Raw genomic sequence first — 21,369 nt, 5'->3', positions numbered from 1 at the left:
GCCAAGGCCGTACTTTTCGAGCAGTCATGATCCTCTTCTTGCCCTTTCCAACTATCAATTTCGACATTTCGTGCGATATCACGACAATGCAGTCGTTTTTTTTTTTCTTCATATACCGCTGCGGTGTGACGCAAATTAAAATAATAATTATTTCTTTCTTGTATAACCCGTTTTTACAATGCTTATAATTATATGTATGCACACATGAAACACAATTTTATATTTCCTTCTTCCCATAATTTTGATTTACGTTATAAACTTGAAATGATTCTTTTTATGACTACAAAAAGAAACTGAGATAAAAAAAATCGTGTGAAATAATTATTTATATTACATACAATTTTATACTGTAAGTAATTATTCTGCGTATATCTTGTCGCAAAGCTCTTGCAAACTCGCTGGAAAAAATAGTTTCCAAGTTCGACAAGATTTCACATTTACTATTTAACATTTTTTTTCCACGCGTGATAGTAAAATATCTCAAACCTTCCGAACGAAACGGTTAGTTACTCGAAACGGAAACCGAAGAACAATGCAACGACCGAGAGAGAGGGAGAGAGAGAGACAAGAGCAGATGAGAGGATTGTTAATCACATAGAACACGCGTGATGGATGCGAATTGCTCCCGGTAGCAGTAATTTGCGTCTTTTTTCCTGTCTTTTCTTTTGCTTCCTCTCGGCACTGCTCTTCTCCCTCACCTTCTCGATCCATCTGTTTGCTTATGTAATGCTTGTGCAATAATCACTGACGTTTAAGCAATCGACTGCCCGCGGCAGTACCGTGACGGTCCCACGATAATGAATTGAAGGAAAAAAAAAAGAAAGAAAGAACGCGCGAAGCACTGTTTCGTCCTTTCTCGGTCAACTTGTCGAGCTTGACATTGCCGGGGCAAGATTTATGCCGTTGAGTTAATCTACCGCGTTTCCGCTTCGCATTTCTCATAACTTCTGTGGTATCTTTTGTACAGCATCTTGTTAGATACATGAGAAACAAAAAAAAAGAAAAGGAAGATATATCATAAGATTATGTCAATAATTAAAAATTAAGTCAGTTAAGAAATTCAATTTAATACAATTTAATTAATTACTTTGATTAAATATTGATTTAATTAAATTTCAATCTTTTAGAAATCTTTCTCTTAAAATCACGAAAATATTCAGGTTTTCAAATGGAAGGTATCGCATCAATCATTCGTACTAATCGTAATCCATGTAGTCATTAATGAAGAATCAATAGGAGATCTTCACTAGACAAATTTTTTATAATAAATGTGTGTGAGAGTAGTAGTATACGTGTATGATAAATATAATAACGGTGTAGTACAGGCTAATGAAATATGAGCGATGAAGCGTAACGATATGTACAGCAGCTATAATCACACTAATTGTAAAGTTTAGAACGAACGTTGGGACATGGAATAATAATCATAAATTCACGATAAAATACGTAAGACAAATAAATCGCGCAATCTAAACGCGACTGTAACTCTATCATTTCATAAAGCGATTTTATTACAAATTAAATCCGGTCAGGTGTTTATCGTTCTGTGTATATTCTTGGAAAGAAGGCAGGTAAGAACACACAGTGAAGGTCGTAAAAGCAACGGAAATCCCAACAGCTCTGTGCAAAATACTGCTAAGTGCAATCATAATGTTTAATGGCTGCTGGATTAATCGAAAATTGAGATCAGGTCGAGGAGAGTGATACGAACTGATTTTTTTCCGAAAGTCCGGCGCCAAAATGCAAAGGGAATTATTTCACTATGAAAACAGAGTGAGATTTACTCGTTATTAATGCAATTAATCTTGCATGCTTACGCGCGAACATTGCGCAAAGCACAATGCTCGACATTTACGAGTGATCCAATCATAATTAATGATGGCGGTATGAAAGATTTTTTTCTTTCGAACAAGGATGTAGGGAAAGAAAACGATTAGGAATCTATAATTCGATTTCTTACCGAGAAATAATGTAGTCGAGAAATAATAACGTCTTTTTAACGTTACAACCAAGAATGTCAGTAAAATATAAATAAGCGATTTTATACAATATTCTATGCGGATCTGAGTAACTGACTAATGAATATTACGACTCAAATGCGTTTTTAATTAATAGAAAATATATATACATTTTCGAAGAATTCAATCAAAATTAAAAATAAAATTTATATTTGAAGAAAAAGTCAAGTCAAATTAGACATTAAAATTAATTTCGATATCTGATTCGATTTAATTTTAATGAATTTAAAATTAATTTAATTTAAAGAGAAATAGTAAATTAAAAATTAAATTATATTCAATTAAATTTACACATGCATTAGCTAATAATATTAAAGTATCGTAAAAGAAACACAAACGTGGAAATTGGGCGTGTCTACAATTTCCGAGACAAAAGTTTCGACGATGCATTTTCGTTGATTTTTCTCGCGCGTATTTTTCTTGCGAACATTTCCACTTGAGTCGGTATTAAAATTGGCAACAAATTAGCTGCATTTATAACTTCCACGAGTTGGCTTGGTACCTCGCCAAATTTACGCAAACACGCTGCGCCGTGCAGCGTGTAGCCGAACGCGTTTGGGGGTGATCGCTGCCAAAATACGTAGAGAATGTAAGCGTGCGAAACGCGAGTCACTCCATATGGCAAAAATTTTCATAATTTCTTGCAATCTCATTCCTTTCAAATTTTGAACATCAGACTATCATCATTAAAAATTAATTCGTTTTATAAATTACTACATTACGTTTTACGTAGATAACCTTTCCAAAGATATTATCTCTCTATTAAGTGAACTATTTGTATAGACATAATTATATCTTGAAGATGTAATTATGTAACGTCTTCGGGGAAAAGTAGGATTAAACGGATTAGATACTTTTAGAGATCAATAAAAAGGATAGATTGCATTTTCTTCAAATTCCTCTTCTCCGTAATTTTCTTCTTCTTCCTCTTCGTCTTCGTAAAACACTTCTTGTTCAGCCGGCGCTAATGTTGGCACATCTTTCGCTCCTTCGGGGAAATACTCCGTTATCATTTCTTGAGCCTCCTCGTCAACTTCTGTAACGAACAATGGGTCGTTGCCGGCGAAAGCCAGGAAGGCTTCTTCGTTGATCCTTCGAATTATCACTACGAACACCTCGCCGCCAGTTTTGTACTTCACCTTTCGCAAACAGTTTTGATTTACCACGAATATCCTCGCAACGTTAAATTATGACAGAAAAAGCAACAGTTTATTTTCCGTCAAGTTTATCGAAATTAGGTTATTATAGAAAGGAACTTATTTACTCTAACTAAATTTTATCGGATAAGTTGCATTAAGACCGAGGAAAAACGGTGCACCTTTTCGAAATCCTCAGGCGAAGACGCGAGACGTCTCGCGTAGGGCGGCGGCTGATCAAACTCGAAGGCGCCGAAATGTTCAATGGCATCAAAATTCAATTCGTATCCGTCTCGCACGATGCTGAATTTTGACGCGTCGAATTTAAATGCGCACAACGGCGGAGGAACTGCCGGCTCCTCGTAAGGATGAGCCTTCTCCAAGTAAGCCGGGAACAGAGTCTTGAAGACGTGAACTTTACTTCTGGCCTACGAGATTCCGCATACCGCGTTTACAGCAATCTTTTGCTTGGGATAAATTTTCATTAAGTACTAACAATTATATTCATATATATATACATACAGAGTGTTCATTAATGGCTGTCCCCATATTTTATCATAGGAGCACGCATTTGTTATTTCTAATATAATAATATGTTAGAAATGAACACCCTGTATATATAGGGTGATTATTAATGAATGTCCCCACTTTTTATCATAGGAGCATGATTTACCGACGAATACGTATTTCTAACGCATTATTATATTAGAAATTACAAATGCATGCTCTTATGGTAAAAAATGGGGACATTCATTAATAATCACCCTGTATATATAAAAAAGAAACTATTTATAATAATTATATCCTATAATTTTTCTCGTCTTTATATTGAATTCATTTAATCCGACCCGTTTATAACTTTCAATTAATTTTCAAGCGTTCCCTAGCGCCTCAAATACCTGGGGAGGTACCCAAGCCGCAGGATGCACGCGGCGCACGTCACCCTCAATTTCCGGATCCGGCTCGTGCACGTGCACGTGCCTCTGAACGTAAGGTGCATCGTAGGTCGGCTTGATTGCAGGCACGTCAGCTTGTAAAGGAGGCGGCGGTCCCTTCGTGATGATGCTGACAAGATAATTCTCGACATCGTCGATCGCACGGATCGGATACTTCACCGAGTCGCGTTCCGGACTTTCGTAAGGATAATGGACCGGCCAGTCTGGATGGGGCGGTTTGCCTTTCAATCTCATCGCCATACACTTCCCGTCGGTTAGCCCTGAGGAAGCGCGTTCATACGCATTTTTTCCCTTTTTCACTTTGCTTTTATTTTACTTTAAAGTGACACGCAGAAACGCGACTGCATATAAGCAGTGAATATCATGAATAGTAAATTATAGTGTGACATACAATCTGTCAGTTGTTACATCATACGGGTTTCATAGTTATTTCTGATCCCCCCTGGAACTTGTCTTCCCGGTACCGCACCTTTTATCAATTCCTCAGTGACGTCGACGCCGCTCTCGACAAACATCTTCTCGATCGTGTCCTCGTTCAGCTGGATCCGCGCTTCTTCTTGCACGTCGTAGCATTGTTTGAAGAGAACTTGCACCAGCTCCGTGTACGGCGGACTCTGCATCTTGTCCCGCGGCCTGCCGCGCTCGTCCTTAAAGACCCACGGATAAAGCACCAGCGCCGTGTGCTCGCACAGCTCGATCATCATTTGCTCCATGAATCGCTTGTATTTCTCCAGCCTCTCTGCCTCCTCTCTCGCTCGTTTCTTATCCTCCAGCGCTCGCCTTTTTATCCAGATAATTTTCGTGAAATACACGCGACTCTTTCTCGAGGCTGCGTTTTATTAAAGCCCGCGACACGATTTTAAGCCTCCGTGTAAAAATAAGAATTTATGTTGAGGGAAAAATTTTGTGTGCGCGATATCGTGTCGAGCTATTAAACTATTACAATCGTTTGATTACCTAATTTTTTTCAATTAGTACCAAAGTATTAAAAATTAAAAACGTAGATTACTCCTATAAAGTCGATTCCCCTTCAATCACCTGATAGCTTCTTGCTTCTGCCATCGGATCTCCTCTTCGGGCGCCCGTTCGTACACATCCAAACACCACTTCGGAGTTTCTAATTGTTGCACTCTCTTTATCTCATTTATCAGCAACTTCCGCAATCTTGGGCAATGCGCGCCAAACATCAGATTCACCACCTTGCCGTCCTGCAGGAACATCCAGGTGGGTTCACTTCGGCCTCGGAATCTCGCCAAATCTTCGATGTCGTCGTTTCGCGCGATCGCGTAGTCCACCACCTCGCCTAACTCTATCTTGATCTTCCTCAGGGTGCTCGTCATAGCGGCGCATGGTCCGCTCCAGTCCGAGTACACGTCCACAACGATCAAGCCCGGACGACTCAGTAATTGTTGCCATTCCTCGTCGGTGCTCACCTCGATTTGCAGGGCCACTTGTCCGGCCTTCTTCATGATATTTCGTCGCGAATCACGATTGCTGAAGAAATTTTAACCTCGCGAGAGGACAAGTGCTCCGGCTAATCGTGTGAAGTATCGCTCGAGAGATAAATGCGGGATAAAAAATGACGCGAGAGTGTCGACAACGATCTTCGCCAGACGATTTTTTCTTCAAGTGAAAGGCAGGCGGGTTCTTTCTAATTTTTTTATAAATTATGATTTGTCATTCTCTCTCCTTTTGTGCAGACAAATTTGTGGATTTATTCACTCGTAATTCTTTTAAGTTTATTACAAAATATTCTTAAATTTTTTTAAGGTTCATGTATCATTTCATAATTTAATATAAAGTTTTATAACTTCAAAAATATGACTTTAAAAAAAAGCTAAAATTTTTCCATGTGCATATTTTAAAAGATAATTATGTCTCATGCGCCAGCAATTTTAATTAATGTGTTTGAAGACGAAATTTTTCCTTAAAAGTTTGATAAAATGGCTAATGCATATGTATTTTGACAATATTAGATTTCTAATAAACGTTTTCTTTTTAAATTCATTTTATATATATATATATATATATATATAATCTTTAATATATGCGTATTTATATCTAGGATTGATTAAATAACACGTCAAACTGATGACTGCGGCTCCTTTATGCACTCCGCTCGCTCGCAGAGATGCAGTTACGGATGCAAATTGGTTGAAACGATGCCCGCTCGCGAACGAAGCGCGCGAGATAACAAGCGTCGTTGGCTCGTTCGAGCGTGAGGAGGCCGACATATGTCTCTCGCACGAGCGTAAAGAGAAAAGAGAAGCAGGAAAGATCGGGAGCGCCGATAGTGTCAGCGTCGGCTCCGCGCTCTTATGGCCGCGGCGGCGACGTCGTTTAGGTTTACGTCCCTAATTCACGTCCAGCCGCGATAATTAGTCTCGGACGAGATCGCGAGACGACTCTTGACACATCCAGTCTCACCCAGCGAATCTTCAACGTGACTCACGAGTGAGATACATCCGAGAGCCCGGAAAAAATCCCGTCCTGTTTCGCAAAAGAACTCTTTGTCGACAAATTGAGCAAAATTCATTTTAATAATAATAATAAAAAAAAAAAAAAAAATGAAGAAGATAAGAACTTGCTGAGCACGCGAAAAGAGCGCTTTTTGTGAGAGCAATTCTATGATTTCATCGCCGCGTACCGTCGCCGAGTGAACACGATGATTCACAAAGCGAACGTTCGGATCAACGACGTTGTTACTCATTCCGTTTCCAGAAATGCTCCCGCAATTTCGCGGGACCCGACAAGCGCCATCCATTGTGACATCATCCTCGCCTCGACCGGAAGAGCCGCGGGATCTAAATGAAAAATTACGACCGCAAGTTTATGCGAACGCTGAGAGCAAGGATAATGAGCAAGGATAAGTGCGACAAAAATAGCCGCAAGGATCTGAGAACGCCACGATTGTTAATTTTGTCCTTTCGACGAGAGACTTTTTGCGATTTTCCCGTGGTGCTTTCATTGATAATCACTTAAAATGCTATAATTAAGTGTTGAAAAGAATTTTAGAAATGTTACACGTTAGATTAATTAAAGTTATTTTTTTTTTTTAATTAAAATATATCCTTCTTTCCTCAAAAACCAAAATTCTCGTGGATCAAAATCGAAGAAAATCTTGAGAAAAAAAATGTTCGCAGAGTTTGAATCTTCATGCCTATTGTGTCTAAGCGTCGCGACATTGGTTTAATTAATCGCCCGATTTCTTTTTCTTTTCCATCCAATCTATTTCGTATAAATCGCAGCAAAGCGCGGAAGCCTTGCGGATTAAACGATGTTAATTGAGGTCACCCCACGTGCCGCCAAGTATTGCACCATCGATCCGCGTATTTCTTTTTTCGTAACGCCCGATAACAAAACACAGACCGTCGCGCGATAATCGAGACTAAAATCGATTTCCCGCAGGACAGCAAATTTCAATCGTTCGAGAGCTTGCCGATTAGCGACATAAAGATTCCGGTTTGCTGACGAGGTGGAAACGACGTGGAATTTGAAACGCCGTGTTGTGAAAACCCGATTCTGAGGTCAACTAAGTTCATTCGCGCACTAAATTACGCGAAGCGTCTGAGAAATCGTGGCGTAAGTCGAAACTGCGGAATGCAATAATGGTTTGAAGAATCGCGTTTATTGAGAGAAAAAAATTATATGTATTTCCGAGCGTCAAATAAATCTAATGAAAATGAAGATAATTCAAACCCGGGAACGAAACTTCATATTCTTTTGTGTCTTGCTAAATTAATGTAATTAACACACGTTTAACTGCTGTTTTTTTTTAACTTCATGACTTTGGTCTTCAGACTTTTCATTTATTGCAAAAAAAAAAAAAAAAATCTCAACACAGAATTCGCATTATAATGTAACACAATAGAGGAAGAACTGGAGAATAATCTCCAAACTGGAAAATTATCGTTTTCCTACGTATCTTAGTTTCATTTCACTCAAGTAGAATAAAAAATAAACTATCTGCTCAGTCTTCAATTTCGTTCTATATTTGAATTAGATTTCCAACACTCTGTTCTCAATGTAAGATTACGCAATTTGAATTAATGTGAAATGCGTGCTCAGCATCGTAAACTCGCAACGAGGCTTGAAGTTTACGAGTGTACGAGTCCTCGAGCGAGGCATTCGTCAATTCCATTTCAGCATAATAACACTAAGCCGAGAGCAAAGGATAAGGAGGTCTAAACGCGTTCATCAGGCTAACGGTCGTGTCTTGTAGGAGCGTTTACGATCGCGGCTGATTGTGAGTGCCGCGTTGTTTCGCGGCCGCGACTGACCGGCACTGGCGAAAAGAACGTCGTTTCTTCATGCAAAGGAAACGACGGCGTTCGCCGCGGAGAGCTATAAAGACAAATAGTAGCGAAATGAGCCCAACGAGGCCTAATGACGGCACATTTGCATCGGTCATTAAGACCAGCGGGAAAGTCTGGTGTCGGCTAGCTGTTTCGCTTGACAAACCAGCGCGTAAGATTAGATGAAAGTGACGTTTATCTCGCGGTTTTCTTGCTTTCCCATGCTACTCCCATGCTTCCCCACCAAGCTTCGACGTTACTCCGCCGATATACGACCATTGTATCTCACGTTCAAGGGACGTGAGAATGAAGGAAGTGCGTGACAACTCTTGGAAATTATATTAAAATATTCGACAAAATTATGAAAATTCAAGACAGAATCTCTGTGTGATGTATCAAAGTAGGAAAATGCGAAAGAAGAATTATTAAAGCGTTAGAAAATAAATACGAAGGAAAAGTTCTCATTAGTCATCCAGAAGCCGAATATCCTGAATGTTATAAAAAAATAAATTGCGCATTTGATTAAATAACTGAAAAATAAAAAGAATAAACTCAAGATTATTCTTTATTTTGAGAGAAAGTCAAAAATTGTTTCAAGAGATAAAAGAGAGACCGTTTTTTTCATGAGTTTATTAGCATTGTAGTACGAAATGCGATCTCCTATCTGAAATCTTGCGACTTCGACGTTCTCACGGTGCGCGGTGGACATTTTTTTTTTTTTATGCCATTCAACGACATGCAAATTTTCTCAATGGCTGTCACATTCCGCCTACGTGCGCTAATTTCATCGGCGTCACACGATGTCACTCTTCTCGATCGGAGGAGAGTTCATGGAAAACGATAAAATGATTAATCCCAATCCTCGTTCCCATTCTCTCGGTCGAATCGATTTCGCGATATCGGAATCTCGGCAATCAGAAGAAAACACCTACGTATCCTCATAAAAACTTCGCGAAATGATTGATTTTTATCACGCCGAGGCTGTACTGCTAACCTGTTAATGCGTTCTTAAGTTACTGCGCTTACGTAATGGAGTGTCTGGAAGTTATGGCTGGCGCCAAGCAAAGTGCGTTCTCAAGATCAGCAGAGAATATTCAACATCCTGTGTACTTCTTTTTCCATTCGCGTGTATTTTTCCAGAATTTTGAAATAGAGCTTTACTTAATAAAATTGTGAATTATAATTACCTCTAATGCCTATTTCTAGCAACGTAGATTAACTTCAATCCTGGTTTAACTTACTCTTTATCTTTCTTTAATCTTAAAAATTGGAAAAAGATAAAGAGTATGTTAAACCAAGATTACAGTTAAACTGCGTTGGTAAAAATAGGCACAAGCCGTACCAATTTAAGTTACCTGTGCGTTGTTTTTCAGTACATTAACACAACGTGCATACAGGACATGGTTTTCATTTTCATTTAATTTCATTTCGAAGTGGATGATATTTAATAAAATTTTAATCGGAACAGAAAGAAAGAGAGAAGAGAGAAATGAGATTTAAATTATACTTTTATAAATTCCAGAAAATATCGTTATTAAATTTTGGTTGAAACTTTGTTCGCATGTATCTTGCTTTCGCCAATTTGTCTTCGTAATTACAAACGCGTTTCAATAGTTTAATGTCATACGTTTTATCGGAGAGAACTTTTTCGGTCGTTGTTTAAAATATTAATGCAACTCCTTGTGATGATTTATTGTTTGATAATCACTCTCACGCGTAGATGTGCACGCATTCACCAACGCCTCTTCGTTCGTATCCGATTTATGTGTATGTACATCCGGCTTGCTGTCTCTTTACCTCGGATCAACTTCACCAGGGAATTCTCGGTACTGATCCGCCGGACTTTCCTTCTTTCGTCAACCGAGTGCGACACAAACCGTGTCAAACGTGCATCGCACGGCAATCGCGGATGTGACTCACGCTTCTCATGCCGTCGCAGCGCAAGCGCTTAAGTAAATCTGTTTTTTAAATCTTATCGGAGAATGATCGTAAAAAAAAATATATATATTCTATAAAATCACAGTAAAATGAAAATAATATCTAACAATTTAACGTTCGTAATTTTGTTGATAATCTTCGTGTGATTAAATTTTTATGCGATTATACAATTAATGTTATCCTCTCTGAATATCGCTCGTGCGTATATTTATGTTAATCGAATTTTAAATCGAAAAATGCTACTGGAAAGATCACGCGGATCACAAACAAGCGTCATTCTTCTTCACACAAAAAAACTTTGGAACGTTTCTCATTGGGTTTTTATGAGACTCCCATTGAATCGCGAGCCGTCGTTTTGGCTTGAAAAATTCGCGGAACGTTAAATTAATGCGTTCGAGCATACATATTTGACGACGTTACACAATGCCGCGGATATTAAGCGAAGGCGCATTCGTACACAATGAGATTCGCGAGGGGCTCGTATTCGTTATGCGATAATCGCTGCCTGCCGCGACAGACCAAGAGACAAGGATAACTCGTTCGTTAATTAACCGCCGCCATTTATCCTGCTGGAGAATGAGGAAGAGTAATGAGCGGGTGTCGGGGAAGAGCGAAATGACGCTTCTGCTCCTGATTAATTTGTAAGTTAAATCAACGTGGGGGTTCGACGAAGCCACGAGAGACAAAGGGATGATAAATAGAAGGAATCAAAAGGAGTAGACGTGCATTAACTGAATGGAGACAGGGTGAATCCTTTCTTTCAGATAACGCATCAAGTAAAATTCGTAAAAATCTCTTAGTAAGATCTCGTTTTATTAGAACAATCACAGAGCGTTTATTCGTTTTAATCAACTGTTTATTTAATAATTTGTTTTAGTTATTTATGAGGTACTTAATTTATATAAGATTTATATCTGAAAGTGCTTAGTTTTACGTGAATAAAATTGTATCGCTATTTTTTTTTATACACATAGTTTTTAATTTCTATTTCCTTTAATTAGTTATTAATTTCATATAACTTTTTTTTACAATTTACATGATCAACTGTACAACTATGTATTTATTCATTTAAGAAATAAAATTTCGCTTTAGGAAAAATAAAATAATTATAGAGCCACGCACTTCGACATTAAGTAGATCACAGCGTTGAAATTGAAATTCTAGTCGCATATACGTATAATTGAGTATTATTTAATCTGCAAGACCTTGTTATCGCGCTTTATCAATACTGAGATCGCACGGGTGTACCATTATTACTTTGTCAACGAAGTACACTTATGTGTCCCGGAAATAATTAATCTCGCGAGAGAACACCGCCGGCGGCGACTGAAATTAATAACACTCTCCGTCTTCGTCGAGTCATTTTTCGTTTAATCGCCAATCGACCTAAGAAATCTGTGAATTTATCATGGCAGCATGCCTTGCAAAAAAAAAAAAAAAAACAAGTTGATTTGAATCTTAACAAGAAATTTTGAATACAAAAATTTTTTATTGTAATTCAATGAGAATACTGTGTAATTTATACTTTTAGAATAAAGTTGTAATTACACACAAATTTAAGGGGTAATAATAAAAAATATTGATTAAAGGAACGATTTTATAATCTGTATATAAATCTTTTAGTCAATGAGAATTATAATTTTCATTTTAAAAAAATGTCATTAAACTTCAGCAATTATTTTTCAATTTACAGTAATAAATATCTAATCATTGGAATATACGAAACACTCCAGATCAAAACTTTTTCTCTATTATTTCTAACTGTTTAATCGGCTGCAAGACACGTTCAAACGAGTTCAGTATGCGTCATGAAATTGTTTGGCCATTTCTCATCTCCGCGTCACTGCAGACTAATGCATATTCGATTTACATCAAGTAACTGATGTTGTAGGTCAAGCGTGTGAACTTTACCATCAAATTATATACTTCGGTGCAAAATGCACTATAATTTAAACTAAACGAGCAGTTTTCAACACATTTCAGCGATAAAGGTTTTTTAAAAACACTTTTTTTATTTACCCTGATTCTCGTCTTGTTCAATTATCTATTTTTAAATAAAATAATTTTAACTTTAGAGGCAAAAATGCTAAAACAAATATTAAAGAACATAAAATAGAAAATAATTGATACATATGTTAAATACAAAATTATATTCTGAGGAATTCATTTCTTCAGAGTAATGTACTCTTCTACCTCCGCGAGTGGCTCAATAATTATCACTAAAATCAACAGAAAGTGTGACGTCCGCATTCGGCGGTTCTAAATCTTTGCGCAAACAACGTATCACGAGTCTGATAATTCTGAATCTACCTCGAGACGGACGTGTGCAAGAACGTATAAGACGATTTCCGTCTTCCAGCAAGGAAGAGGGGCGTATTAAGCGTAATCGTCGGAAACATCAATTCTCATTAGAGCGTAGGAGACGCATATCGCCGCCGACACCCACCGGGATGGCGGCAGATTGTAAAACGTTAAACAATGTAACACGTGCACACTCGCTTAAGCATTTGTGTGCGTAAGGTCAGGGCGCAGCGCGTGTCGTCGCACGCCCCTGACACGTTCGTTTTAGTTGCAAAACTACAACGTTCCTAATGCCCGAGCCACACTTGGAAACATTCAATGAGGAATAATAATTCTAATGACTCTAAATATAACGAACTTTTTTGTTTCATTTCTCCATATTATATATTTCTATATAAACGTCCCGGCTTTAATATTTTTAAATGAGATAACTGTACAGCTTGCATAGCGTTATTATACTTTTTATTAACAAATTAAAGTTAAATTCTCAAAAATCTTTCAGTTTATATTTTTGCTGGTTTAAATTTAATGCAATTCGCATTTTATTTCGATTAAATTTACCAACTAATGTGTGTGTTATAACTGGATTTATTGATTTTTCTCAAATTATTTCATTGATTAATTCTATTAATTCTATTTTCTTTCTAGAAACGTTCATTTATTAGAACGCGCATCAATATTATTTTACTTTTAAATAGCATCTTATAACAAATATCTTAGAATATTCCTGCTACGTACGACGCTTTTGCACAGCGCGCAATTACGTATATCGCGACATGTAGCATTTATAATGTGACAGGTATGCGCGCGAGGTAACGCCAGGATTTCGCAGCCGCGAACGGACTAAAGATAGTTCATTATCGCTGGGAAGGATACGCGATTTAACGAATCTTCTCGTGCACGTCTCTCGCACGAGCGCACGCACGACGCGACGCGACGCGATGCGACGGGAGTAAAGGTTGATTAATTGACGATTAATTCCGTATAGAAATACATATGCGCCACGCGGTGATTAATGGTCGACGTGCGGAGTAGAAGCCGATAATTAAGGGAATTTTACCTGGGATTCTCGTCCGGCGTAATAGACGCGTATACGCGTGCACATTATAATAATGTCAAATTAAAATCACAATCGGGAATTTATTTACATTACAATATCGCGTGTAATCGGAAAATGTCACGGTGTCCAATTAAGAAAAACACAGCGGTATAATTGCCACGTATTTAAATGTAATTTAAAGCAAGTGTTCTTTTTCTTTTGAAGAGAAGCTTGAACTGCAAATGAGAATATCCGTGTTCAGGTTTTTTACTCGAAAAAAAGAGAGGGGGGGTGGGCTTTATTGGCGTTCGAGGAAGGAAGAAATTTTTAGGTCGCGCGGAAGAGCCTCGCAGGAATCCCGTGGGAATCGCGGGCTGATATACCGAGGTGTGGCGTTAGACAAATTTATTAGCATTTCAATGGAAAATACGCTAGACACGCATAACGCGGCTAAGCCGCGCGCAAGGACCTCAGCGGCGATAAATAACGCTACATGGTGTCGTATGTCGAGGATGCGCGGGGGATTAGAGGGTAGAGAGCGCAGCTTCGCAGAAATAATTTATAAATATAAATGTGAGAATGGACGAATCTAAAATCCAAACGCGAAGGATAGACAAGTGTAGAGATAAAAAGATTCAAATGTACGATAGATTTTCAGCGTCTTTTTCTTGCAAATCGGATTATTATTAGATATCGAATGTCAGTGTGAAATAGAGATAATTCACTGAGGTCATCTCGCAATTCTTTCATATGCACACGCTAATACCGAGATAGTAACAATTATGAAATATCCGACGCCGAAAACCCGTTATCCTCAGCGCCGCGAATCGTCGATAGTGCGTTGGAGAAGATTACACGTTGCAGCAGCAGCGTTGCAACGCAACCTGATCGTGCACGCAGCTGCTGATGCATGTGCAACACGCAACGTTGCAGCGCGCCGCCGCGTGCGGTTCACATGCACTTGAAACCCCGCAGACGTTGCAGCTAGAATGTCCTGTTACACCCGGTAGGTCTAAGTGGAATGTCAATGAGGCGGCGCATTGCGGAAATTTGTTTTTACGGAAAATCGTAACTCAATTCTCCGCGGGAACGAGTGGCGGCGAACGTCGCGTCATTCGCCTCGGATAGCGAATCTCTCGCTTTTTCTCCCCGCGCGATGAACGTTAATTCTCCTCCCGGAGGGTTGCAACAATCGTCGCGCCTAGCTCTCGTTAGGCGTGTATGCGCGTAAGAATAGGCGCAACGGTACAGGCTTTATACCTTGCATAAATATTTGTCGCCGTAAACGTCATCGTTTGTGTCTCGCGGAAACGCCGGATGCGCATACGTGCATTAATTGTTGCGAACGACCGATAAAGATCTCACGAAATATATTCATAGGTGTCCGGGAATAATCAAATTATCATAAACTGCGGTAGGAAACTCTACCACCGATTTATACAAGCGGTTTCCTTCGATGAAAATATTCCTGAAACAACAACGTTCGGGCAATCGAAAATAAAACAAAATGGAGAATGTAAATTTTAAGAGAAATAATCTATAAATATTTTGTTTGATATTTGTACATTTAATAGGATTTTCAGTAAGATAAATTCGAGATTTGACCTCGCGTGGGCGAGAAGTTTGACGAGAATCTCTCGTTCCATATTTTCGATCTACAGCAACGGCATCGCAACGTGCTCAATTTTTAAGTGATTTATTCGAATCGTTAATCACTACGGAGTGATGATCAGCCTTTTAGTGGTCGTTGCGAGGGACGTCCACTTTCGCTAATAAGAGGAATGTGCTTAGCTAATCTTGTACAAGTCGCGCTGATTTACGCGGACAATTTTATGATCTCTCCAAAATAGCAGAGCAAGATGTCGAGATAGAAACGAGTGAATGATCCGGAAGAGCCTACAGCAATACCAGTACATTCAAAAAGTATATTATAAGATACGTGTATATATTTTATCTATATATGTACACGCTGAGAGAAAAAATTTGTAAAAAATATTTAGTTCGATACGATCAACTAAATATTAAATTGATTTAATAATTATTCAGTTGCACGAAAAAGGTACGATTCATTCGTGTCAACCACTCAAATTTTTTAACCAAGAATTCATTAAAGCAACTCAATATTTAGTTGCGCATATCGAACTAAATATTTCAGTAAATATTTTCAATAAATTTTTTTCTCAGCATATATACGTATAGATTTTTGAATGTAACCAAAAAGATTCTTGATTATCATTAATCTATCGTTACGATAATTATCTTAATTTATTCTTCTTGCAATAAGTTCCTCTTTATGCCTGAGGCCTGATAGGAATATGTCGAACAATGTTGCTAACCCGCGTCGCCGGTGGCTCGCAAGATAATAAAGTTTTCCATTAGTTGATTGATTGCATAATGCGACAACAACGGGATGATTGTTAACGCGGTGGTAGCGGGCGGGTTATGAATTATGGCAGCGTTGCGAGCAATTTCAACAAGTTTATATGCGGCCAAATCGAGGGCAGACGTCAATTTCGCCTTCGTGGAACGCGTTCCAATTGCAAGGCAAACATGTTGCTCTGCCGCAATTGCAGACCTCTCGTTGCGAACGCAACGATTTTTACCGTTGTACAATTTTTCTCACGCCATAAACACAAACTATCCGAGCTCATCTGCGATTACTAGAAAAACCCTTCCCTCTAGTTGTTATGTCTGAATTTGTCATTCCGTCCTTGCAACTTTACTAATATCCAAATCTTAATGCGTTTGATCTGTTGAGATATTTCGAGAGATAAATTTGCTATTAATTCAATTTATTATTTTTTATATGTCGTAATAATTAGAATTATGTCGATTAATTCCGACAATCCTACCATATTTCAGAAGTAATTAAAAGATATAAGACATATTTTGTTATGTAATGTGATATAACAAACATTATATACGATAACTTTCTTGATGTGAGTAAATAATTAACATTATTTCAAATTTAATACAGATTATATTATAATGCTTCAAGATTTGATTTATTTTGATTATAATGCATATTAGGATATTCTATTAATTTTCCGAAATTCATTCTTGTGTTTGTTGTCACTAACAAGCGGGCATTTCATTCGGCAGCCTAATCGCGTCTACGAGCGCGAGTGCTTTAATACTGCATCTTTAAACAAGACAGCGGTTCTCTCGGGCCTTCGGCACGACGGAATTGCGAAACGTGTAATTTATGAACGTGCCGCGGCATACTGCGGCCGTTGTTGTAGGTGGCTGTTTGTATAATACACGTATGTATGTACATACGTAGGTAAGCGGCAGCAACGGTACAGCCACGATGGAGAGGAGTGGCCATCGTTCATTGTTGCAGCAACAATGCACCGACATATGTCGCGACGGCGGCGGCGGCGCACTGTCCTTGCACCGCGCGCGAGACCCACGGAAAAAGACGCGGGGAGGAAAAAAAAAGAGAAGAGAGAAGCGAGAAGAGGAGCGAGAGCGCAGAAGAAAACCGGGTCTCCTCTCTGTGCGTTGACCTTAATCATGAGAAGCTTTCCAGCCACCCACTACTACTCGAGCGACGTCCCGATTACGCGAAAATAACGTGCTTTCTTCGCCGAATCGCGTTGCGTAACAGGGACACGAGCCAGCGCCAAGCGAGTCAAACGTCGCCAAGCAAACGCGGTGCAATGAATGCATTATTTCGCGGAGCAACATATCTCTCGTTCTTATGAAAGATGAACTTTACCCTCTTAAATATTAAAGAATAAAATTTCAACAAATTTCTTCAGGCGAATAATATTTTGTTATTCTATTAACTTCCATTTGTGTGTGTGTGTGTGTGTGTGTGTGTGTGTGTGTGTGTGTGTCGAAATTTTAATACCTGTAATTAAAAGGACAATATCGTCTAATCGATCTCGGGGAAAAAATTGTTCACATATAATTATACATAATTATATATCAATTATGTCTCTATACATATATTTAAATATATATAATTATATACATTTAAATACATATGTAATTATGTATAATTATGTATGGACAATGGATATATACATATAATCCGAGAAAAAAATTTTTTTTTTAGTCCATTTCTGTGTCTGAATCGTTTAGTGTCAAAATAAACAGCGTATTAACGTATGCACCTAGTAAATAAAATTGAACTTGAGTCAAATTTAACATTTCTTGAGTTATATTGTTTTAGTTTAGTTAAGAATTAACTATATATAACAAAAATTAAATAACGTACTCTATTAGAACTTCCATGAAAATTTCATATTATCGGGCGGATTAAACGCAGCACGGGCAAGCGAACTTGTCAATAATTTCGGCAATGATAATTTTCGGTTCGTCGTTTTGTCGTTAGTATTTAAATAACTTTTAAATTTAAATCTAGAAATAACAGCGTACCGACCGATTTAGCGGGACGCAGCGGCGCTATAATGCAGCGCGTTTCACGTACGTTACCTCGTCGCGTTGCATAACGCGGCCTCTCCTCCTCAAGGTTGACTCCGCGGGCCCAATCCGATGTTCCCGGGGCCGCGTGTGTTACGCTTTGGGAATTACCGTGCTCATTAGCGTACGAGAACAAAGCCGAAGTCCATGGGCACGTTAATGTTTCCGGTTTCTGCGCGCACCGTTAAAAAAACTCCTCTATTTCCTTTCAGGAGACACGTGCTGATTCTAAACGATGTTTTCGAGAAGAAGAAATACAACTGGCAGGAAGCATGCCGAGTTGTTAACACGGATTTATAATGTCGCGGCCAGTACTTGTCTTTCATCGACAAATTTTGAGGAATGTCGTCTCTCGCTTGGAATATCGCCTGAAAAAACAGTCAAATAAAGAGGAGAGAATACTTCAGCTTTGTGTGGATTTCGGTGCAAATAGGATGAAAAATAATATTTTCGGAAAAGCTTTACATCTCATTATCGTTTAACGTATTTTTTTTTCTTTTTTATAATTCTTCGCTCTTAACACAAAGTCAACTTTTAAACAGATCGGAGTTAATTTATAATTGTCAAGAGTGATACAAAGTGATCTTTCAAGAATCGCAACAATCTCGAGAAGAGATCGTGCGTTACGGCTCGGCCTGCCGCCACTAATGATAAGTGACACGTGTAATAATCGCATAATCGCGTCGTATTTACCGTCACGAGCGGGTCCCTCAAGGCTCTTTAACCACCTAAATGGCATCTCGTATATTAGTCCACTTTGTGTGCCACCTTTAACCGTTATCCATCAAGCCATGCACCATAATCTGGCCAAGTGGGCAGGCAACGCGCGACCAACTTGTGCTATTGTTTAATTCTAAGGAGCGTGACGACGGAACGATTCGATCACCGATTGAACAGTAGAATGCTCACGTGCTGTTTTAATGTAAAATTTGCGGACTGATTGCAATCGCTATGTAAAATGATCGTATTATAGAGCAATTTTAAAGAACTATGCGACAAAGAGCATTTATAATTTTCATCTAACTCCTACACATTGAAAAAGGTTTGATAATGGCTACCAAATGTTGGTAAATGAAATAATGCCAATTAAATATTTACCAAATTAAGTGTTAGCAAAGATTAAATTTACTACGTATTTAGTAAAGTAAAACTATTCTTTTTTTGTTTGCATTGATCAAATATTTAATCATCATTAGCAGTAATTACCAAACTTTTCTCTTTTCAGTGCATCAAATTGCTATACTGCATGCGATACTTTAATGTAAATTAATGGAGAGATAATAACAGAAGCTCAGAACACGAGCTCTCGTTTCAAGTCGGTAACAAAATCGCCGGCAATTAAATTGCGCTGGAATTTACACACGCGGTAAGAGATCAACGAATTAATGAGATTTAATCATAGCGTCGAGAAATCGCGTCTATCATGTAATGGAAACGGATATCCAAGTGCAGATCGATTCCGCGCGCGTCGATTCTCCTCTGCGAAGATGATCGGTAACCCGTAATTGCTGTGACGAGGTAATTACCATCGGGATAATTGCCGTACAAGAAAACCGCCGATGGACAGGTGAACGAGTTCAGTGGCGATCTCACGTGGATCGAATTTACGTAAGCGTCGAGTCCCGTGGCGGAGAACTCGAAAAATCCTTGCGCGATTTATGCGACGCATTACGCGCGCGCAAAAAAAAAAAGAAATGAAAATGGAACGCTCGATCACGACGAAATAAATCACGTTAGCATTCCGATGTAAGTCGCGTTATAGGAGTCACGGATAATTGGACAACTGACGAGTAGCAATTTTTTAATCCTGGAATTCCGTTTGCAAAACTTAAGAAATTTTTCTACGAATTAATAAAAAAATAATGTAATAATCATAATGTATCATAATTTAAATAATAATAAATAAATCATAATTTTCGTTAAAATAAATACACGAATAAATTACATGCACGCGCGTATACACCGAGAGAAAAAATTGTAGTGGTGGCAACTACAAGGGGACAACAATACGTTTTGTTAATATAATTATAATATATAGTTAAGTGAACTATATTATAGTTGTTGCAACTAAGTTAATGGTTAAGAGAACTGATAAAAAATAGTTGTAATATATTATATAATATAGTAACTTCAATTATTTTCAGTAGTTCTCTTAACCATTAACTTACAATTAGTTGCATAATATAATAACTATAATATAGTTGACTTAATATTATATATCTCTTAATCATTAACTTAGCTGCATAATAACTACAATATACTTCACTTAATATTATATATTATAATTAATACACTATATTATAATTATATTAACACTATATATTACAATTTATAATTATATTAATAAAATTTGTAGGTCGTCCCCTTATAACTGCCACCATTATAATTTATTCTCTCGGTGTATCCTTTTTATATTGCTCCTTGCTTCTTGAGAAATAACTACGAAAGCGTTGGCAAGGTGTCACAGCTGCGTGCAATCTGTGCATGCGCTTCTGTCGATGCCGCGCGTTTGCGTCTTTGAAACGACACCATCGCGCGCGTTACGAATTATGGATTCCGAACCCGATCTCACAGGCTGGTCACGACGCAAATAAACCGTACGCGCGCTTTTCCGCAGGCCGAGCCTAAGGCTCGATTCCGAAATCTGACTTGCTAATAACGCTCGCACGTCGGCACGGCGCGGGGCGGCTGGTCGGTTAGCCCGTGCATACACCGGCACGCTGCATGGGTACGCACGCGGACATGCCGGTGCTTTGCTTTGCAAATCTAATTCTGGCAACGCGCGCTTGCCATGCCCGCGCGTATTATTAATTGCAGCGCCTTCCACGGGCGGACTCGCGGCACAGTTTTGGAAAATTCGTCGAGTTGGCCGGAGAAATCCGCGAAATCGTGCAGTCCCGCCGCGAGAAAATAAACTTGTATTCTTCGAACACGGTTCGCACAGAATGGCGAAATATTATCGTGTTTTTATCGGCTCGCTAGCCCGCGCGCGCGCGCGCGCGCGCGCGTATTTCTCGTCCTACATCATGAATCAGCCCGTATAAACGCGCAGCGGGACTTGCAAAAATAATCGTCGAAAAGCATCGTCACACGCGCTAATTTGCGTCAGAGAAAATCGCGAGAAGACGGCACCACTTAGCGCGGCGAACAAATAAATAGACGTCGTATCGGCCGGAAAAATAATCAGCGCCGAGCTCGCCTGCGTCGCGAGGCGTATACGCTTAGTACTGCGCTTCGTCGCCGGCCTTGCGCCGA

General features: G+C 38.8%; 2 protein-coding genes across 5 annotated transcripts in view; both read right to left on the bottom strand.

Annotated features, from left to right (window-relative positions):
• Positions 1 to 21,369, bottom strand: part of LOC105208254 (NAD(+) hydrolase sarm1) — a 103,755-nt gene that overhangs the window by 61,010 nt on the left and 21,376 nt on the right. The window lies entirely within an intron of this gene.
• LOC120359618 lies at positions 2,252 to 20,208 on the bottom strand. The gene is made up of 5 exons (XM_039457682.1): positions 5,149 to 20,208; positions 4,580 to 4,890; positions 4,054 to 4,370; positions 3,337 to 3,582; positions 2,252 to 3,157 (listed from the first exon to the last, which is right to left on the bottom strand). The coding sequence occupies exons 1-5, from the start codon at positions 5,577 to 5,579 to the stop codon at positions 2,882 to 2,884; spliced, it is 1,581 nt and encodes a 526-aa protein (XP_039313616.1). The 5' UTR covers positions 5,580 to 20,208; the 3' UTR covers positions 2,252 to 2,881.

The sequence above is a fragment of the Solenopsis invicta genome, chromosome 14, assembly GCF_016802725.1.
Source record: "Solenopsis invicta isolate M01_SB chromosome 14, UNIL_Sinv_3.0, whole genome shotgun sequence".
Lineage (NCBI taxonomy): Eukaryota > Metazoa > Arthropoda > Insecta > Hymenoptera > Formicidae > Solenopsis > Solenopsis invicta.
This window is presented reverse-complemented; position numbering and strand designations above follow the sequence as displayed.